A 19472-nucleotide genomic window follows, 5' to 3' on the forward strand; every position below is an offset into this window, starting at 1 on the left:
AGTGATCAGTCTCTTCAAATTATGTTTCTTCTTGACTCAGTTTTAGTAGGCTGTATGTTTCTAGAAACTTGTCCATTTCTTCTAGGTAGTCCATCTTGTTGGCATATAACTGTTCATAGTATTTTCTTGTGAATTTCTTGTATTTCTGTGGTATCAGTTGTTATTTCTCCTCTTTCATTTCTCAATTTGTTTATTTGGGTCCTCTCTCTTTCTTCTTGGTGAGTCTGGCTAAAGGTTTGTTGATTTTGTTTACCCTTTCAAGAGCCCAGCTCTTTGTTTTATTGATCTATCTATATATTTATTTATATATATATGATTGATATATTATTATTTATATTTTATTATTAATTCTATCATTTGTATTTTATTTATTACTATTTTATCATTTATTTTCATTTTTTATTTATTCACTTATTTATTTGTATTATCTCTTTATTCTGAAAGTCATTCTATGAGGCTGATGCTCTTAAAGCTGTATATTTTTACGTTTATTATATTTATTTTTTGACATTTTATGTAAACTGTATTAGTGTTAAAATGTATAGAATGTTAATATTCTGAGTAATATCAGTGTCTGCTGAAAATAATTTTCACTCTTTCTTTCTAGGGATTATTTCTGTCTCATTTCCTCACCAAGAGAATGCATCTCTGATTTTAAAAGGGTAACCATATTGAAAAAAATAGCTTGATGCCAATTTTCTGGAGCACTCCAGCTACTTCACTGTGGATGGACTGGTTAGTGAACATAAAAGAGATATGAAGATTTCCCTTCTTATATTAATGTGACCATTCCTGGGGCTGCCCAGTTGGCCAACTGAAGAGAAACTCACTGATGAATGTACCTGCTGGCAACTATCTGCATGCAAAGCTAATATATTCTTTTTTCTAATCAACTTTTTTTTTTTTTTTTTTTTGCAGTACGCGGGCCTCTCACTGTTGTGGCCTCTCCCGTTGCGGAGCACAGGCTCCGGGCGTGCAGGCTCAGCGGCCATGGCCCACGGGCCTAGCCGCTCCGCGGCATGCGGGATCTTCCCGGACCAGGGCACAAACCCGTGTCCCCTACATCGGCAGGCGGACTCTCAACCACTGTGCCACCAGGGAAGCCCTCTAATCAACTTTTTTCATGGATTTTTAAAAAAATTTTAAATATGGTCAATCATGAGCCAAAATGCTGGGAAACAACAGCCACAAAAAAAATTGTTGACTTAATTTATGCTTCAGTTTTGTGCAGCTTTTATTTCACCAGTTATCTAGTGTTAAAGCAAAATCATATGTATATTATTTCTCTGCCAAAACTTAAACTGGATTTAATGAAGAAAAGGTAAAAGAAGGACTTATTTTACTTTCTGTTCTGTTTTTATATGTGTTTGAAATTTTGTGAATTAATGACATATTCTTAAAGAATGTATTTTCTACAAGTTAGGTGAATAATTTGTTACAGAGAAAGAACAGAGTACTCTGTGCATATATAGTGAATGTTTAGGAGACCTTTCTTTCCTCTTTAGGAAACATCATATATCAGTTAACATTTTTTTAGTAAAAAGTGTAATTTTCATAAACAAAAATTTATTTACCAGCCGTTGATATTTTGCTGTGAGCTCTTGGATTAGTGCCAACAACTATATTCTCCAATAATTTATGAAGAATCTTCATCCAAAAAGCCATTTGACATTGAATAATTTGGTCATAAGTTTTAACTTTAATTTGCATTAGTATTTTTAACTATGCCTACTTATGATTAAAGAAAGGTGTATTCTTATCTTTTTCTTTCAATATTTTAGAACAGGTAATCATCCACCAACTGGAAGAGAAAGTTCACATACTAAAGTAATCAATAGTGTGCCATTACCTTACATTTGATAAGGTTTTTTCTAGCTATGTCCAACAGTTCTTCCTCCTCTTTTGGATTTTTTGTTTGGTTGGGTCTCAAGATGAATTCTTTTGTGATTGAAAATGGTGGCCTAAACCAAAAAAGAAAAAAAAAAAATCAATAATTATAGCTATCACTTCCAAATAATTAATCAAACATCCAGTGGCTAAGTGTATCTATTTTCTGAAAAAGCACTTTACCTTAATGAGAAAGTTTCACACACACAAAAATCAGTAAAATATTTATGTATATATATGTGTGTGTATGTATATATATATATATATATATATATACACACACACACACACACACACATACATACACAGGTCTCCTAGATTGATCTTATCATACTCTTGGATTGAGAAATATAATTCTCATGATATTGAAGAACTCTGTAGCCTTTGAAAAAAATCCAGCATAGCTTCATTACGTTGAAGACTGATTTATCTCCTCACATATTTCAGTGTTGGTTCAATTTAAGCTAAAGCATTATTCCCTCCGTGCAAGTGGAATCAGTCGAACTGTGGCTGAAGTAAAGTAGGCAAGACAGAAAAGATGTATGTAGTAAGGTCAGAGAGGTGACAAGAAGCCATACTAACTTTGGATGAGATGGGAATCTATTGCCGGGTTTTGATAAGATGAGTGGCATAATTCAACTTATATTTTAACAGGATCATTCCGATGCTGTGTTGAGAGCTGGAGGGTGGGGAGGTAGCAAGGGAGAGAGCACATACACACTTAGCTGAGAGGTAATTTGGCTTGGATCAGAATTATAGCAAAGTAATTAAAGCAAAGAGTTTGGATAATGGATATATTTTGACATTAGCTCCAACCAGACTGCCCAATGAATTAGAAATAGGCATGAGAGAAAAAAAAAAAAAAAAAAAAGGAGTCATGATTAACTGAGTAACGGAAAGGATAGAATTGCTGTTTACCAAGATGGGAAAGGTTGCTAGAGGAGCAGATTTGAGGTGAGGGTAGAGAATAAGTTCAGTATTGGACATGTTATGTTTGAGATGACCATGGCCATCCAAATGGAGACGCAGAGTAATCAGTTAGATATGAGTCTGAATTTGGGGGAAAGGTTCAGGCTAAATATATCAATTTTTGAGTCATTAGCACACATATGGCATTTAAAGCCTTGTGAATGGAAAGGATCCCATGGGCAAAGTGTAGAGAAGGTAGACAAGTATTTCAAAGAGAAGTGAGAAAAGTTGAGGCTGTATGCAAGAGAATGAGTAAAGTGATTATAATGATGTACCACAGCGTTTAAAATGGCATGGAATCAAAAGTGATATCAGAGGAATAGAAAATGGGTAGTAGAGTCAATGAGTTGTTTATGTGATAAAATAACTATTGGAGTCATACGATTTAAAGGAGTTATCTGAGAAAATAAAACATCTTTCAACAACTTACTGAATTAGTTGCTCTGTGGCATATAGGAAAAAAACACGAATAAAAATCAAATTTTGCCTCTGAGTGACTCATAGTCCAACTGGGAAGACAGATGTATGTAAAATTAATCACAGTGCCACAAGATCACAGGATAAGCAGAGATAAAACCATGATGCTCTGTAAACTAGAGCCAAATATATATCCCAGTGAAGAACAATTAATGAAATGACCAGCTCTTTAACTGTCACCCTAAAGTAGGCATTTATTCAATCATTCAATCAGTAAGCATTTATTGACTATCTCTATGTATCAGGTGCTACCAACCTTGGAACTGGGATACAACGGTGAAACCAACAACCTTGCCCTCAAGCAGTGTATAGTAAAATAGCAGAAGAGTTGAGGTGTTAGAACTCACAAAGTCTGCTAGAACTGGGCATTTGAAATGAATAACTTCATTCTTGACTACCTGTTATCTTGCTCTTGGAGATATGAGGTTAGATGTATATGGTAAAGGTTGGCTGAAAACTCTTTCTCAACAGTCATCTGGGATGACATATCTTTGATCGACATGGACCTACTCCTCGCGAAGAGTCCAAAATAGCTTCAGTCTTCCCATTTGTACAGAGTATTATGGGAATAAGATAGTCCCTTTATCCATTTAAATTTTTCTAATTTTCATTAGAAATTAGATTCTTCAAAAGTATTAACATAACAGTGCTGTTTATAACAAACCAAACATTCAGGGATGCATCCCAACCCTACCGTCTCCAATTCTACCCATTAGAAATAGCCAAGATTAATGGGTCAGTGTGTATCCTCAATGCTCACAAATATAAACCAACCTATGTGTACTGTTTTTAGTAAATAGAACCATGTATGCAACACTGTAGCATGCTTTCTTCATTAAATTTATCAGACATTAAAGTTCAACTGATCCTAACATGCAGTAGTATGGATGTACCCAACAAACGCAACAATGTCTTTATTGACTGACACTTCCCATCACTTCCAGTATAATTTTGGCCACGCTAACTGATTCTGTAATTTTTTAAAATCCTTGTACATAGGCCTGATATTTAGTAGGTGCGCACTATTCTGATTTATCAATCTCCACACTATATCAATAGTTAAACATTTTGATTACCACCTCTGTTTGTAAATATATCTATATAAAGACATCCTAAGAGAATTAAAAGGCAAAACTTCAAATGGAAGAACATATTTTCAACACATGTAACTGACAAAGGGCTCATATCCATAATATAACCAGAATATATGAAGAACTCCCAAACAATAGAAACACAGAGAAGAGGCTTAAACAGGTAATTGACAAAAGAAGAAATCCATGTGGCCAATAACTATGTGAAACAATGATTAACATCATAAATAGGGAAAATCAAATTAAAACCATCTCGTTTAAGCAGATTTCCCTACCACCGACCACAGAAACCCCTCCAAACACACAAAGACACAGCCACACACACACACACACAAATACACACACCTATACACACTCCAAACACACAAATACACACACTATATCCAAGGGAAAATGGATATAGAGAAAAATGCATTTGTATCACTTTATTTTTAAAGCAGAGTAAAGCCTCAGGGTAAAAATAATATCTAATACAATTTCTACGCTTAGAATATATTTTATAAATAATTTTAGTTTTGTCAACTATCTTTCAGTACAGTTGAGGCCTGTAGTGAATCATTAAAATTATGGAAAGCTAATGCTTTCCAGCTTCCTGTACAGAGATTGAGTACCTTAACTGGACTCCCTCAGCTCATGTCAATAAATATTTAACAGGAAATAAATATAGCTTTTTTAACTATTTCATGCCCATCACAAATAGGGGTTATACAAATTAATACTTATTTAATGATAAACATAACCCATGATAAGAAGCAAAAGGAAACTTGAAAAAGTAAATATAGGCATTTGAAAGGAAAATATCTTAACTTCACACATTCTAATTTCTTCAAACTATCAAAAGATTTCACAAAGATAAATGTAATCTACTGTAAGTATATAAGTACAGTCCTGTGGAAAGGTAATGAATTAAGGTCATCATGCCAATTTCATATAAGGGAAATATACTAAAGTCTTCTGACTGCACGGATATCAATCCAAATGACTTTATGTTATCTGTGAATTCAGAACTTTTTTTTAGCTGACAATTCATTTGTTCAATAAACATTTAGTGAAAGCCTCCCACATACAAGATATTTCACTAGATATAATGTGGGCTAAGAGAGGAATCAGGCCTGGCCTCAGTAAATTCACATTCTAGGAGGGAAGTGAGACAAATCACAAATGATGTAACATAAAGGAGACACACTGAAGAAAAAAAAGAAAGGAAATAAAATCCTGTGTCGAGTTTAGAAGGTCATGATTCCAACACTTCCTGATGCTATAATCTTTGCTTAATCATTTAATCTGTGTGAGCTATAATTGTCCATCTGTGGAAATGAGGACAAAATTTGCAGAATTTTGAAAAACAATGAACTGGAACACGCTGTCTAGTTCCTTACATAGATTCAGCACTGGATAACTGTTAGTTATAAGAATTACTGGTTTTGGTTAAAGATTCAAAAAAGCTTCTTTGCAGAAGTGGCACTTGAGCTGTACCTTGATATGAAGACAGGAACTAGAATGTGACAGAATGGCAATTATCCTTTCAAAATCTTTTCTCTGTTTCTTCCTGGTCACATGATCACACAGCTAGTGCCTATATTTCCCAGTCTTTCTGGCAGGTTGTGAGGAGATACAATATATGCAAATTTCAGGTCACCTTTAACTTAAAGACAGGCCACTTTCCCTAGAATAAAACCTTTTTTTCCTTCCAGTTGACTGGAACACAAAAATGATGCTGAATTGGCTTTGATTAGGCAGATCAGTACAACTATGAGATAATGAGGGTTGTGAGTTTCTCACTGACCCCAAAAGCAGAGCTATCCTGTCAGCCTAGACCCACTGGATTCATATGTCAGATAAATATACTTCTATCTTACTTAAGCCTCTGAAATTAGAGACCTCTTTTTATAGTTGCTTCATATTTACCCTAACACAAGTAGAAACAAAGAAAGAAAAAATAAAGAACAGTCTTAATGTAGCATAGAGAGACAGAATGCTTAAAATCAAGACAGGAAATGAAGATGGAAATGTTAGGTTGAGACACATACAAATGGCACTGAATGGTAGTCTGTGGTAGACTTAAAGCTACCTACATCAGTATCTATTCTCCTCCCTTTCTTACTAAAAGATTCTTGCTTGCAGTTAGGTATGCACAGATGTCTAAGGTTTCAGCCAGTAAAACATAAGTAAAATTCAGAGAGTTCTGGGAAGTCTCCTGAAAAAGTGTATAAACCCTTCTTCTGTCCTTCCTCTATTCTGCTGCATGAAGCACAACTGTGATGTCTGGATTTTCAGCAGCCATAATAGAACATGAAATGCCCTTAAGAGTAAGTCATGTGCAGCAGACCAGCTAGTTATAAGGAATCTAAGTCCTGGATCACCATACCAGCTCTGGACTGACTATATTCAGAGAAATAAACTATTTTTAAGTATCATTGCTATTTTAGATTCTCTTAGTTACAGTGGGCACCAATTCTATATTACACATAGACTTTTGAGTTTTATTTGATAAATAAGAGAATTATTCAGCAGAAGAGTGATGAGATCACAGCTGTGCTTCAGGATGACTAAACTTAAAAGTCCGATGTTGAATGGTTTGGAGTGAGGAGTGACTACTGGTAAACTGTTGGACAATTATTTGAACAATTTAGGTAAGAAGTAATAAAGGTCTGAACTACAGTTTGGGCAATAATAATGACGAAAAGTAAATGAATGTGAGAGATTAGTTGGAAGTTAAATCAATAGGGCTCGATGACTACCAGGATGTGAGAAAAGAAACTGTGAGGGTGGACATAGAGATAATCTTATGGTTTTGGGCCAACATGATTAGTAGTAGAGAGTTGGCATCAAGACAATTAGATGGAAAACTCTGGGCAGATGATCTGTGCCATTCTGGATGTACTGACTGTGATTCACCTGTGAGACAACCAAGTGGAGAGGCCTATAATCCAAGTGAACTTGTGAGGCAGACATTAAGTGGATAAGATCTGGAAATAAAGACTTAAGATTCACCTACATACTCAAAGCTATGAAATCTCAAGAGGAAGAGTACTGAGAAAAAAGAATCAAGGGAGATCTTTGGACAAATCCTACGGGTAGGAGGCAAGAGGAAAAGAATGGTAAATATGATAGGCGATTCAGGGAAATACTACAATGGAATTCAAATATTTGTACAATTTGGGGTGTAAACTTTCTCTGAGAATTGTTCATCACTCATAGTCCCTGCTGGGCCAGTGGGTCTAACTTCTACATTAGCACCATTTGGCTCCATCCTCCCCTACGCTGGCTATAGCTGATAGGGTCACAGTAGACATCTGGCTCACTCTAGGCCAATCTAATCCTCTCATTCAGGGATTTTAAATAATTAGCTAATATTTTTAATTAGTTGATGTCAGAGCTGATAGTTTATGTAGAGTCAAGAGGTGGCTTTTGTTGAAATGTTGTTCAAGACAACAAAATACCCCAAAGCACAGAGCTTTAGAAAAAGATATGTTAGTATTCTGTCATGTTTTTCATGATATGCCTTTGTCTGCATTATATCTTGTTTGCTTTTCCTTTGCAATTTTTTCTCTGATCCCACTTAATGAATATAGAACGTGCTCACTGTTTATTCCATATATTTTGGCACCATTTAACTAGATAATAAGGGTACTACTGCATAGGTAGGGGTTGCTCTATTTGTTGGCTGTCGGAAAAATGGAGAATATTTTACGTATTAATTTATAAGTGTGATTTACAGATGATGGTCTTTCAGCATGTATAATGCAATATAACTGTCACGTACTACTAGTTAATGTTATATGCCTCTTCTTTATGGGTATGTAGTTTTATAGCGATATGATCACCATCGTAGCCCTGACCCATGTTTGTTGGATGATTTACTGATGTACAGCCAGAGTTTGTAGTCTAGTATAGATACAGACTATACCTGTTGATCATTTTATCTCCATTGTCTCTTAGAGACACTGAATGAATAAATGAGACCTGGCTATACCTTCCACTCTCAGGTTCCACAAGACAGCCCTACATCCTTCCATTACATTTTTCTTTTGCTTCAGTTAAGCTGAATGTGTGCCTGTTCCATGCAAACAAACAATCCTAGACTGAGACACCAAGCAAGAATAGATTGAAGATGCAGACCATGATCAAAAATGTACATCTTGCAGAGATAAAGACTAAGGACAATGAAAATACCATTAGAGTTAATGTTTAGGAAGTCAGTAGAGATCATTAAGAGAGTACTTTTACTAGATAAATAAAAACAGAATCCAGATTTGATAGTGCTAATAAACAGATGAATTAAAAAATTAATCTGGCTATACCTTTGGTAAGTTTGGTATTATGGGAAGGTGAAAAAATGGAACTGAAACAGATAGAAATTTTGACTAACAACTAACTTGGCTGGTACTTCCTAAAAACCAGAAGTACCAGCACAATTAAAGAATGGTCTAGCCCTTTCAGGTATGTATATGATACAACTGAATGTGTAAGGAATTCAGGAACAGATATATTAATCTGAAAGGCATAAATAAAGAGTTGGTGGGAATTTCCTGACAGTCCAGTGGTTAGGGCTCTGCACTTCCACTGCAGGGGACATGGGTTCAATCGCTGGTGGGGGAATTAAGATCACGCATGCCGCTCGGTGCGGCCAAAAAGAAAGAAAAAAGAGTCGGTGATAATGGCCATATATATAAATTTACTCTATAAATGCCTCCCCTAAATTTAGCATCCGTGATACACTGATCTTGGGTATGGGCTTTTGAAGTCAGACACTGAAAATATATTTCGTTGTTCCTGATACCTGTGTAATTGATTACAGCATTTTCATATTGTGGATATCCAACAGGCTTTATGGTATGAGGCCAGAAATTGCCACTCAGATTCATTTCTGAAAACATCATATCTATGGTTTGATATATTCTTTTATTAGGTCCTTGTTTTTCTTTAGATCTTAAATTTTGATTCAGTCTTAGCAAATGGAATACTGTCTTAAGCCCTGAAAACGCAAACCCTCCTTCTTGGTAGTTACGAATAAAGAGAACTCTAAACAGATAAGGGGCAAGGGGGCTGTTAATACAGACTGAATTTTGAACAGAAAACCATTTGGAAGAAACTGAAGGCTAAAAAAAATATTTACAAGAATAAAAATCTAGTCCCTTTTCTAAATGAATGCTCTTCTATTTGGAATCATTCTATTCTGTATTTAACAGTCAATGGTCCTTTCAAGGTTGTCTGTAAGAAACATCTAGACTTCTAAAGTTCAATGTCATCTCTTTTTAAATGTAATTATTAATACCAGAAAGGACTGATTGGCTGGCATGGGTAACAGTACCCAAGGTGACATATTTAACTACTAAAGATAGACAACCTCTGCCTGCATTCTTTTGCTTAGAGAAAAATTTCGAACTTTGTCTCTTCAAAGAGAAGTTGCAAATGGGTTCATCTTCCTCTAATGCCACAAAGAATGGTTTGATGAAATCAAGGACACTCCTTCTTGGGGAAGATCTCACCAAAATTGTAAGGGTAGCAGTATCTCCAAGAAGGAAATGGAGTAGAATCTGGCAACACTTGTTCTCCTTCTGTAACTTGGGTGTCTGCCAGAGAACCCTAAGAATCAGCTGGCTCAGGTGGAGATAGAGATGTTAGGAAGTGGGGTCAGCAAGTCTGAGTGAACGCAGCAGGGTCAGTGGAGGAATATTAATAACAACAATAATTTCAGTACTGTACATGAGCAAGGGAATGATCATCCTTTCACTATGTTTTGGAACAATCCCCTAGGATGTAGGCCATTATAGCCAACCCTTCCCTACTCATCCAACTGGATCAAGGCTTAAAAACAAATTAATTCTTATTCAGTTGCATAGTTAATGAGTCATCTGGCGATAGAATAAAGCTGATGTGATAACCAAAGCTATGGAGCACTGCTTGGAGGCTTCGTTCTAGAAAATTCACCTCAAAAAACACCCAGAAACATTTATTTCAAGGGTGAGGAAACCAGTTTAACTGCTATTCAAAGGACAAGATTATGATAAATTAATCAAGATAGACCTTCATTTCTCTTTCATGTGGCAGACCAAGATAAGCAATCCAGGCTTGATATGGCAGCTCCAGGATATTGGTATCTGACCTTTTATACCTGGTTACTCTGCTATTCTCAACATACAACTTTCATTTCATGGTCTAAGATGTCTGCTCCAGCTGTTGCAATCACATCCTCATTCCAACTAAAAGGAAGAGACACGGAGAGGAACAGGAAAACATACTACTCCTTTTAAAAGGGCACAAAATGCCAGTGGTACATATCCCTTCTGCTAATCCATCATTGGCCAGGATTATACCCATGACCACATCTAGAAACAACGGAAGCTGAGAACTGTATTCTTTAATGGTTGCTCATGTGTCCAAATACAACCTCTATTAATACAAAAGAAGGAGAAAATTGGTATGGGAGGAGGGACAATTAGCAGTCTTTGCATTGGTGATCATAGTTTATCATAAATAGACTGAAATACTGGCACAAACTGTCACTCATGAAGTACTGACTGATAGTTCCTCAGATCATCGTCATTGGCGCTTTATGGGACTAACTTTCAATGATATCCTTTTTAAAGCAAATGGCAGACCATGGAGGAAAGACTCATTTCATTAGCGCATCACTTTTTTGTGATCCTGACATCAGCTTTCTATGAGGATAAAGGGGGTAATGGACAACATTTGGGATACGATGTGCCTCCTTCCATGGCTAATGAAAAGTTTAGTGCTTTGGTGAATGTGTTGGGGGTGCAGCACGGTGAGAAACAGACTTGAAAACATCCCAGATCTAAAGAGTTTTTAAAACATAAAAGGATAATTGTAGGAAAACATGGTTCCCAGGACAATGGAAGACTAAAGACTGAATAACTATTATAGGACACTTGGGCAATGACTCTACTTTTTCCTCTAGATTAAGCTATGAATAACTGACACTGAGTTGAGTTTAGAGGTAAGAAAAATCTGATGTCTGAAAACATTCCCCCAAATGAAGGCCTTCATGACTAGTGGCTGTACTGGACATAAACATTGTGCAGAGTCTCAGACTGACTTGATGCCTGCATAACCTTCATGCCCCCAAACACTGAGCTGCCCCTCCCCTTCCACATTTGGAGTAGCAAGGGCTGGGTGACACAACTTGGAAGTATGGATGAGTGAGCACCTCTGGGGTGAACAGGAGGGAGCAGAGATCAATACCCTTCCTTGAGTCTCCATTTTATGGTCCATTTTGAGATTTTTTTTCTTGAAATTTGTCTTGATAAATTCCAAATGTCAAGTATAGACAAGGCTCTGCTGTGTCTCTTTAAGGCAAGTTGTGATTTAGTGATCAGGGTGGTAATACATCGAGCCTTTTTGCCTCACTTTCCTATTTTTTTTCAGCTTCACTGAATTGAATTTGTATACCGCAAATCTAGTATTAAAATATTAATCCTCTTCTCGTATCCTGCCATCTAGAGATCTGAGCCAAGACAGTGGTGTACGCCCAAGTATAAGAGGACTGTGGTTTCTAAAATCTTGCAAGATCCTACTTACTTTATACAGATAATCTCATAAGTAGCTGCTGATATCGCATTTGGGGCAATTCATCCTAAGGAAATTACACTGCAATATATATACTGAATGTGTTCATGCTCTTTACGGCCTCCCAGCTCCTAAATTACCATATTTTGGGCTAAATCATTTGTAGCCAACCCAAATGCTACAAGTACAGATGTCCTAGGTTAAAATTAACAGACTTAATTACAAGGTCTCAACCATTAGAATCACTTAAAAGATTATAGTAATTCAGATAAATGAAAAACAAAGACTACAGATCACAGATCAAATAAACAAATGACAAGAATATAAATATGAGTGTAGAAAAGTTTCTTCCTGCTTCTGACAGCACAAATTTAGAGCCCACACTATAGAGCTATATGGTATTATAAATGTATACATATCAAAATCAATACTATTATATACATATATACTATAAATACGTAATATTTTAAATATTTAGAGCACATTTGTAGAGCACATTTTACTAAATATAAAAGTCAAAAACATTAATAAAAAGGAAAAATTTCAGGCTTTGATATCTCAGGAAGCTTTGAAGACTACAGTCTCCAGATATTAAAAAAATTAAGAAACCCTCAAGAGCAGCTTCTGTGAGAAAGATATAAAATAACCTTTGGTCCAGAAATGGGTGGACTTCAGTACCTCACTTGAAGGATTTACATGGAGCCCTACATGCATCTCCAACAGAACCCACACTAAGCATGCAAAGCTCTTGTTTCTAAGAAGAATAAGTGAAGCAAATACAGTACGAGGTCTATGACAATTCAGGCAATACATAAAAAAACCAAACGTAATGTCTTTTTATGCAAGGTACCAAGATCTCTGCTTCATCTCAAACAGCTGATGCCAGGCGCAGAATCTGGTTTACCTTGATACAAGAGGCCACTGATACAAAACAAAGTGTGTTTTCTAAATGACTGCACAGTAAGAAAAAAAAATCCAGGATTTTCAAGGTGGGGAAAAGTTATAGAAGACTCCCTCCACATTGACTAAATATCCAAGGTAAGAGCAATCAGAACTAATCACTATCCCTTCTCCCAACCTCAGGGAGCTGTAGAAAAGGCCGCCTTGCTGCTCAACAGAGAAGGAAAGAGAAAGAAAAAAAAATACACATATATCTGAGAAGATTAGTCTCAACATAGATTTATACCCTATTCATTGGATCAACACAAATTATAAAACCATCATACTTATTTCCACAATATGCTCAAAAGTATGTACAGGCAACCAGAAACTATAAGTCTACATAGAAGATTTGAAGAAAAATAAATGAATTGCTAGAAATGTAAGATAGTTTTTAAAATTCAATGTATAAATTGGTAACAAGAGAGAGTTAGTCATGGGAAAACAGAGCACATATCAGAATTATTCAAAATACAGTAGAAAGAGATGAAAATATAGAAAATGGAGACAAAATAAAAGATATGAAATATAAAATGAGATGGTCTAATATACATTCAATCAACAGTCTCAGAAAAAGAAAGAATGGGTTGTCAAGGTAATATCTAAAGGAACAATATCTGATATTTTTTCAGGAATGACAAAAGAGAGACACAGTCCACAGATACAAAAGGGACAAGAAATCTAAGTAGAATATTTTAAAAATTACATTCTAACACATCATAGTAAAATTGCAGAATACAAGAGAATAAGAAATTTTTTAAAGCACCCAAAGTTGGGGAAAACAGATTAAACTTTAAAGAAATAGCATCAAAATTTCAGCTAACTTCCCAACAGCACTAATGGAAGCTGTTAGTGGAATGATATCATCAATGTTCTGGGGGGACAAAACAATAAAAGTTATAACAGACCAAAGACAATTCCATGTTCAGTTTTAAATTTCTTCCAAAAATAAGAATAAAATAAAGGTATATTCAGACTAACAAAAACTAAGATTTTTCTCAACAACGAAATCTCACTAAGCAAAGTTCAAAAAGTTGTACATCTGGGGCTTCCCTGGCAGTCCAGTGGTTAAGACTCCATGCTTCCATTGCAGGGGGCACAGGTTCGATCCCTGGTTGGGGAACTAGGATCCCCACATGCTGCACAGCGTGGCCAAAAAAAAGTTGTACATCAGGCAAAAGAAAAAACAGATCTAAGAAGTAACAAAGAATGAAAAGCAAGGAAAGTGATGAACAATAAATAAAATATAAAGGAAAATTAACTGCTTAAAATAGTAATGAAGTCTAATGAGATTTAAATTTAAAAAAAACACCACAAAATACAATTTAAGTGTCAGATAAAGTTTCAAAAAAGATCATGCTTAATCATGAAATGTTTAGAGTATTCTTTTTAAATTGTGACTGAGATAAACATGTTTAGAATTAATGAGAGAATTTAGCAGTATTTCCATATGTAAAATCAATACACAAAAATCAATTGTCTTTCTTCTGGCAGCAGCTAGAGAAGACATATTTTTTTCAATATGTGCATAAAACTTACAGCAGGATCACAAATACCAAATACATAGGAAGAAATCTAAGAAAAGATAGACAGTACCTCTATAAATATTTACATCTAACTAAGAAGGTAAAAGACCTGTACTGGGAAAACTAAGACACTGATGAAAGAAATTAAAGATGACACAGATAGAAAGATATACTGTGTTTATGGATTAGAAGAATTAATATTGTGAAAATGACAAAAATACCCAAGGCAATCTACAGATTTCACGCAATCCATATCAAAATACCAATGGCACTTTTCACAATATTAGAACAAATAATTTTAAAATTGGTATGGAAACACAAGAGACCCTGAATAGCCAAAACAATCTTGAGAAAGAATAGAGCTGGAGGTGTCACACTGCCTGACTTCACAGACAAAACTACAAAGCTACAGTAATCAAAATAGCATGGTATTGGCACAAAAACAGACACATAGATCAATGGAAAAGAATAGAGAACCCAGAAATAATCCCATGCACTTATGGCCAACTAATCTATGACAAAGGAGACAAGAATACGCAATGGGGAAAAGACAGTCTCTTTAATAAGTGGTGCTGGGAAAATTGGACAGCCACATATAAAAGAATGAAATTAAACATTTTCTCACACCATAAACAAAATTAATTCAAAATGGATTAAAGACCTAAATGTAAGAGTGAAAACTGTAAAACTCCTAGAAGAAAACATAGGCAGAAAACTCTTTAACATAAATTGTTGCAATATATTTTTGGATATTTCTCCTAAGGTAAAGGAAATAAAAGCAAAAATAAACAAATGGAACCTAATTAAACTTAAAAGCTTTTGCCCAACAAAGGAAACCATTAACAAAAAGAAACAACAACCTACTGAATAGGAGAAAATATTTGCAAATGATATGACTGATAAAGGGTTAATATCCAAAATACATAAACAGCTCATATAACTCAATATCAAAAAAACCAAACATCTTGATTAAAAAATATGCAGAAGACCTGAATAGACATTTTTCCAAAGAAGACATACAGATGGTCAACAGGCACATGAAAAGATGCTTAATATCCCTAATCAGAGAAATGCATATCAAAACTACAATGAGGTATCACCTCACACTTGTCAGAATGTCTGTCATCAAAAAGACCACAAATAACAAATGTTGGCGAGGATGTGGAGAAAAGGGAACACTTGTACAATGTTGGTAGGAATGTAAATTGGTGCAGCCGCTGTAAAAAACTATGTGGAAGTTCCTCAAAAAACTAAAAGAAGAACTACCACATGATCCAGCAATTCCACTTCCAGGTATACATCTAAAGAAAATGAAAACACTGACTTGTTCTGGCATTGTTTGGTTTTTCTTTTGTTTTTGTTTTTAGCCACCCCACGCGGCTTGTGGGATCTTAGTTCCCCAACTAGAGACGGAACCGCACCCTTGGCAATGAAAGCGCAGAGTCCTAACCACTGGACCACCAGGGAATTCTCCAAAAACACTAATTTGAAAAGATACATTCACCTCAATGTTCACTGGCAGCATTTACAATAACCAAGATATGACAGCGACCTGAGTGTTCATCAATAGATGAATGGATAAAGAATATGTGGTATATACATATAATGGACTACTATTCATTCATAAAAATTAATGAAACATTGCTGTTTGCAACATAGATGAACCTGGAGGTTATTATGCTTAGTGAAATAAGTCAGAGAAAGACAAATACTGTATATTATCACTTATATTTGGAGAATAAAAAATAAAACAAACATAAACGTAACAAAACAGAAACAGACTCACAGCTATAGAGAACAAACTAGAGATTACTAGTGGGGAGAAGAAAGGAGGTATGGGCAAGATAGAGGTAGGGGATTAAGACATACAAACTACTATGTATAAAATAAATAAGCTACCAGGATATATTGTACAGCACAGGGAATATAAATATAATAACTTTAAAAGCAGTATAATCTCTAAAAATTTTGAATCACTATGTTCTACACCTGAAACTAATATTGTAGTAAATTACACCTCAATAAAAATTTTTTTAATTTTTAAATAGAATATGCAGGATATCACTGAAGAAGAAGAAACTTGGAAAAATCTATCATGTTGACTATTAAATGTTATCACTAAGTGACAGTCATTAAAGCAGTGTGGTAATATTAAAAAGGGACAAAGAGGCCAGTGAAACAGAAAAGAGAGCCCAGAAATATACCCACTATATGTGGACACTTGATTTACATAATCATTGTACTAGAGAAATAGTGAAGAAGGATGTTCTTTTCGATACATGGTGTTGATCAAGCTGGTATGTACATTAAAAAAAGGGAAACTGGACCTGCGCTTAACACCACTAACAAAAATCATTTCCATATGTATTAAAGATAAAACAGTAAGATTTTTTAAAAAATAATGTATAACAATATCTACATGATCTTGTGGTAGAGACAGATTCTATAACCAAAATACAAAAATGACTAATCATTAGACAGAATTAATAAGTTCTGTTTACTAAATGGTATATCCAACAATTCCATTCCTAGTTATGTACTTTAGGAAATAGACTGGAAAATACAAATTTTTTTTGTTATTATTATTATTTTTTGGCTGCGTTGGGTCTTCGTTGCTGTGCACAGGCTTTCTCTAGTTGCAGCAAGCAGGGGCTACTCTTCGTTGCGGTGCACAGGCTTCTCATTGCTGTGGCTTCTCTTGTTGCAGAGCACGGGCTCTAGGCACGTGGGCTTCAGTAGTTGTGGCTTGCCAGCTCTAGAGCGCAGGCTCAGTAGTTGTGGCGCATGGGCTTAGCTGCTCTGCGCCATGTGGGATCTTCCCGGACCAGGGCTCAAACCCATGTCACCTGCACTGGTAGGCGGATTCTTAACCACTGCACCACCAGGGAAGCCCAGGAAAATGCAATTTTACATTCTTGTATGTTAAAGTACAAAAATGAATGGAAATAATATATGCCACAATTATTATAATTGGAAGGACATGTGGTCAAAGAGCTTCAAGTTTATCTGTTGATCTATTCTTTATTAAAGAAAAATATTTGAATCAAACATAACAATATGTCAACACATGAGTTTTATTATGTACTCTATCAAGTTCTTTAAGTTTGTAAAAATTTCTTAAAATCACAAACAATTTTTAAATTATCAACAAACTTTGATCTAGTAACTTAATTTCAGAAACTTTATCCCAAGGAAATAATTTGAAATGCAGAAAAATATTCTATCGTGGTTTAATTTGAAATAGACAAGCACTTAGAAATAACTAAGATGCTTCACAATTCAGTAGTTATTGAATACTTTCTCTTATGCATTTCATGGATTATTATGGCAAATTAAAAGACTATGATTTAAAATCTACAAACAACAAATGCTGGAGAGGGTGTGGAGAAAAGGGAACACTCTTACACTGCTGGTGGGAATGTGAATTGGTACAGCCACTATGGAGAACAGTATGGAGGTTCCTTAAAAAACTACAAATAGAGCTACCATATGACCCAGCAATCCCAGTACTGGGCATATATCCTGAGAAAACCATAATTCAAAAAGAGTCATGTACCACAATGTTCATTGCAGCTCTATTTACAATAGCCAGGAGATGGAAGCAACCTAAGTGTCCATCATCGGATGAATGGATAAAGAAGATGTGGCACATATATACAATGGAATATTACTCAGCCATAAAAAGAAATGAAATTGAGTTATTTGTAGTGAGGTGGATGGACCTAGAGTCTGTCATACAGAGTGAAGTAAGTCAGAAAGAGAAAGACAAATACTATACGCTAACACATATATATGGAATCTAAGAAAAACAAAAAATGTCATGAAGAACCTAGGGGTAAGACAGGAATAAAGACACAGACCTACTAGAGAATGGACTTGAGGATATAGGGAGGGGGAAGGGTAAGCTGTGACAAAGCGAGAGAGAGGCATGGACATATATATATACACTACCAAAGGTAAGGTAGATAGCTAGTGGGAAGCAGCCGCATAGCACAGGAAGATCAGCTCGGTGCTTTGTGACCACCTAGAGGGGTGGGATAGGGAGGGTGGGAGGGAGGGAGATGCAAGAGGGAAGAGATATGGGAACATATGTATATGTATAACTGATTCACTTTGTTATAAAGCAGAAACTAACACACCATGGTAAAGCAATTATACTCCAATAAAAATGTTAAAAATAAATTAATTAATTAAAAAAAAGACTATGATTATAGGGACTTCCCTGGTGGCGCAGTGGTTAAGAATCCACCTGCCAATGCAGGGGACACGGGTTTGAGCCCTGATCTGGGAAGATCCCACATGCCCTGGAACAACTAAGCCCACGCACCACAACTACTGAAGTCCGCGCACCTAGAGCCCATGCTCCACAACAAGAGAAGCCACTGCAAGAGATGCTCACGCACTGCAACAAAGAGTAGCCCCTGCTTGCCGCAACTAGGGAAAGCCCGTGCACAGCAACAAAGACCCAACGCAGCCAAAAATTAATTAAAAATGAATTAAGACTGATTATAGAAAAAATGCTTAGTTTAAAAAGTATAGAATTCAAAATTTTATAAATATATGATCTTTACAAATAATCATTACAAAAAATCATTCCAAAGCTATTTATTTATAAAATAGTAAACCTTAACATTTTTATTCTTAGATATTGAACTATGAGTGATTATTTTTTACTGTTCAATTTTCTGTAACCTTCTAAATGCTACAATATATATGGGTCTACTACTTTAACAATATGAAATTTTTTTCAAACTTACTTTGATTTTTCATAAGAGGAAGATACTACTCCATATTTATTAATCACAGATGATTTGTTAGCAGGCATGTTCACGGATCGTAAACCTAAAGAGAAATATTAAATTTTATATTAGAAGACAAATGCACTCACAGTACCAAATAATGCACATCACGCAAATTCATGATTTATGGGGAAAAGGGTGGCAACAAAAAAAATCAGGCTTAAAGGCAAAATTATATTAAGGAAGAATTTAAACTGTCAGACCTAGGAGTCAAACCCAACTTTGAACTGAAAGTCCATGTTATTTCTATG

At 35.4% G+C, this 19472-nt stretch overlaps 1 protein-coding gene across 1 annotated transcript in view; it reads right to left on the bottom strand.

The window, feature by feature from the left end:
* The window catches only part of TMEM232 (transmembrane protein 232), a 398700-nt gene extending 379440 nt beyond the window's left edge, over positions 1 to 19260 (bottom strand). The window contains 2 exon segments of the mRNA XM_067730223.1: positions 1850 to 1961; positions 19180 to 19260. Coding sequence (XP_067586324.1) covers positions 1850 to 1961; positions 19180 to 19247 — 180 coding nt within the window. The 5' untranslated portion in view covers positions 19248 to 19260.
* Positions 19261 to 19472: the final 212 nt, after the last annotated feature.

This window comes from Pseudorca crassidens, chromosome 3 (genome assembly GCF_039906515.1).
Source record: "Pseudorca crassidens isolate mPseCra1 chromosome 3, mPseCra1.hap1, whole genome shotgun sequence".
Taxonomy (NCBI): Eukaryota; Metazoa; Chordata; class Mammalia; order Artiodactyla; family Delphinidae; genus Pseudorca; species Pseudorca crassidens.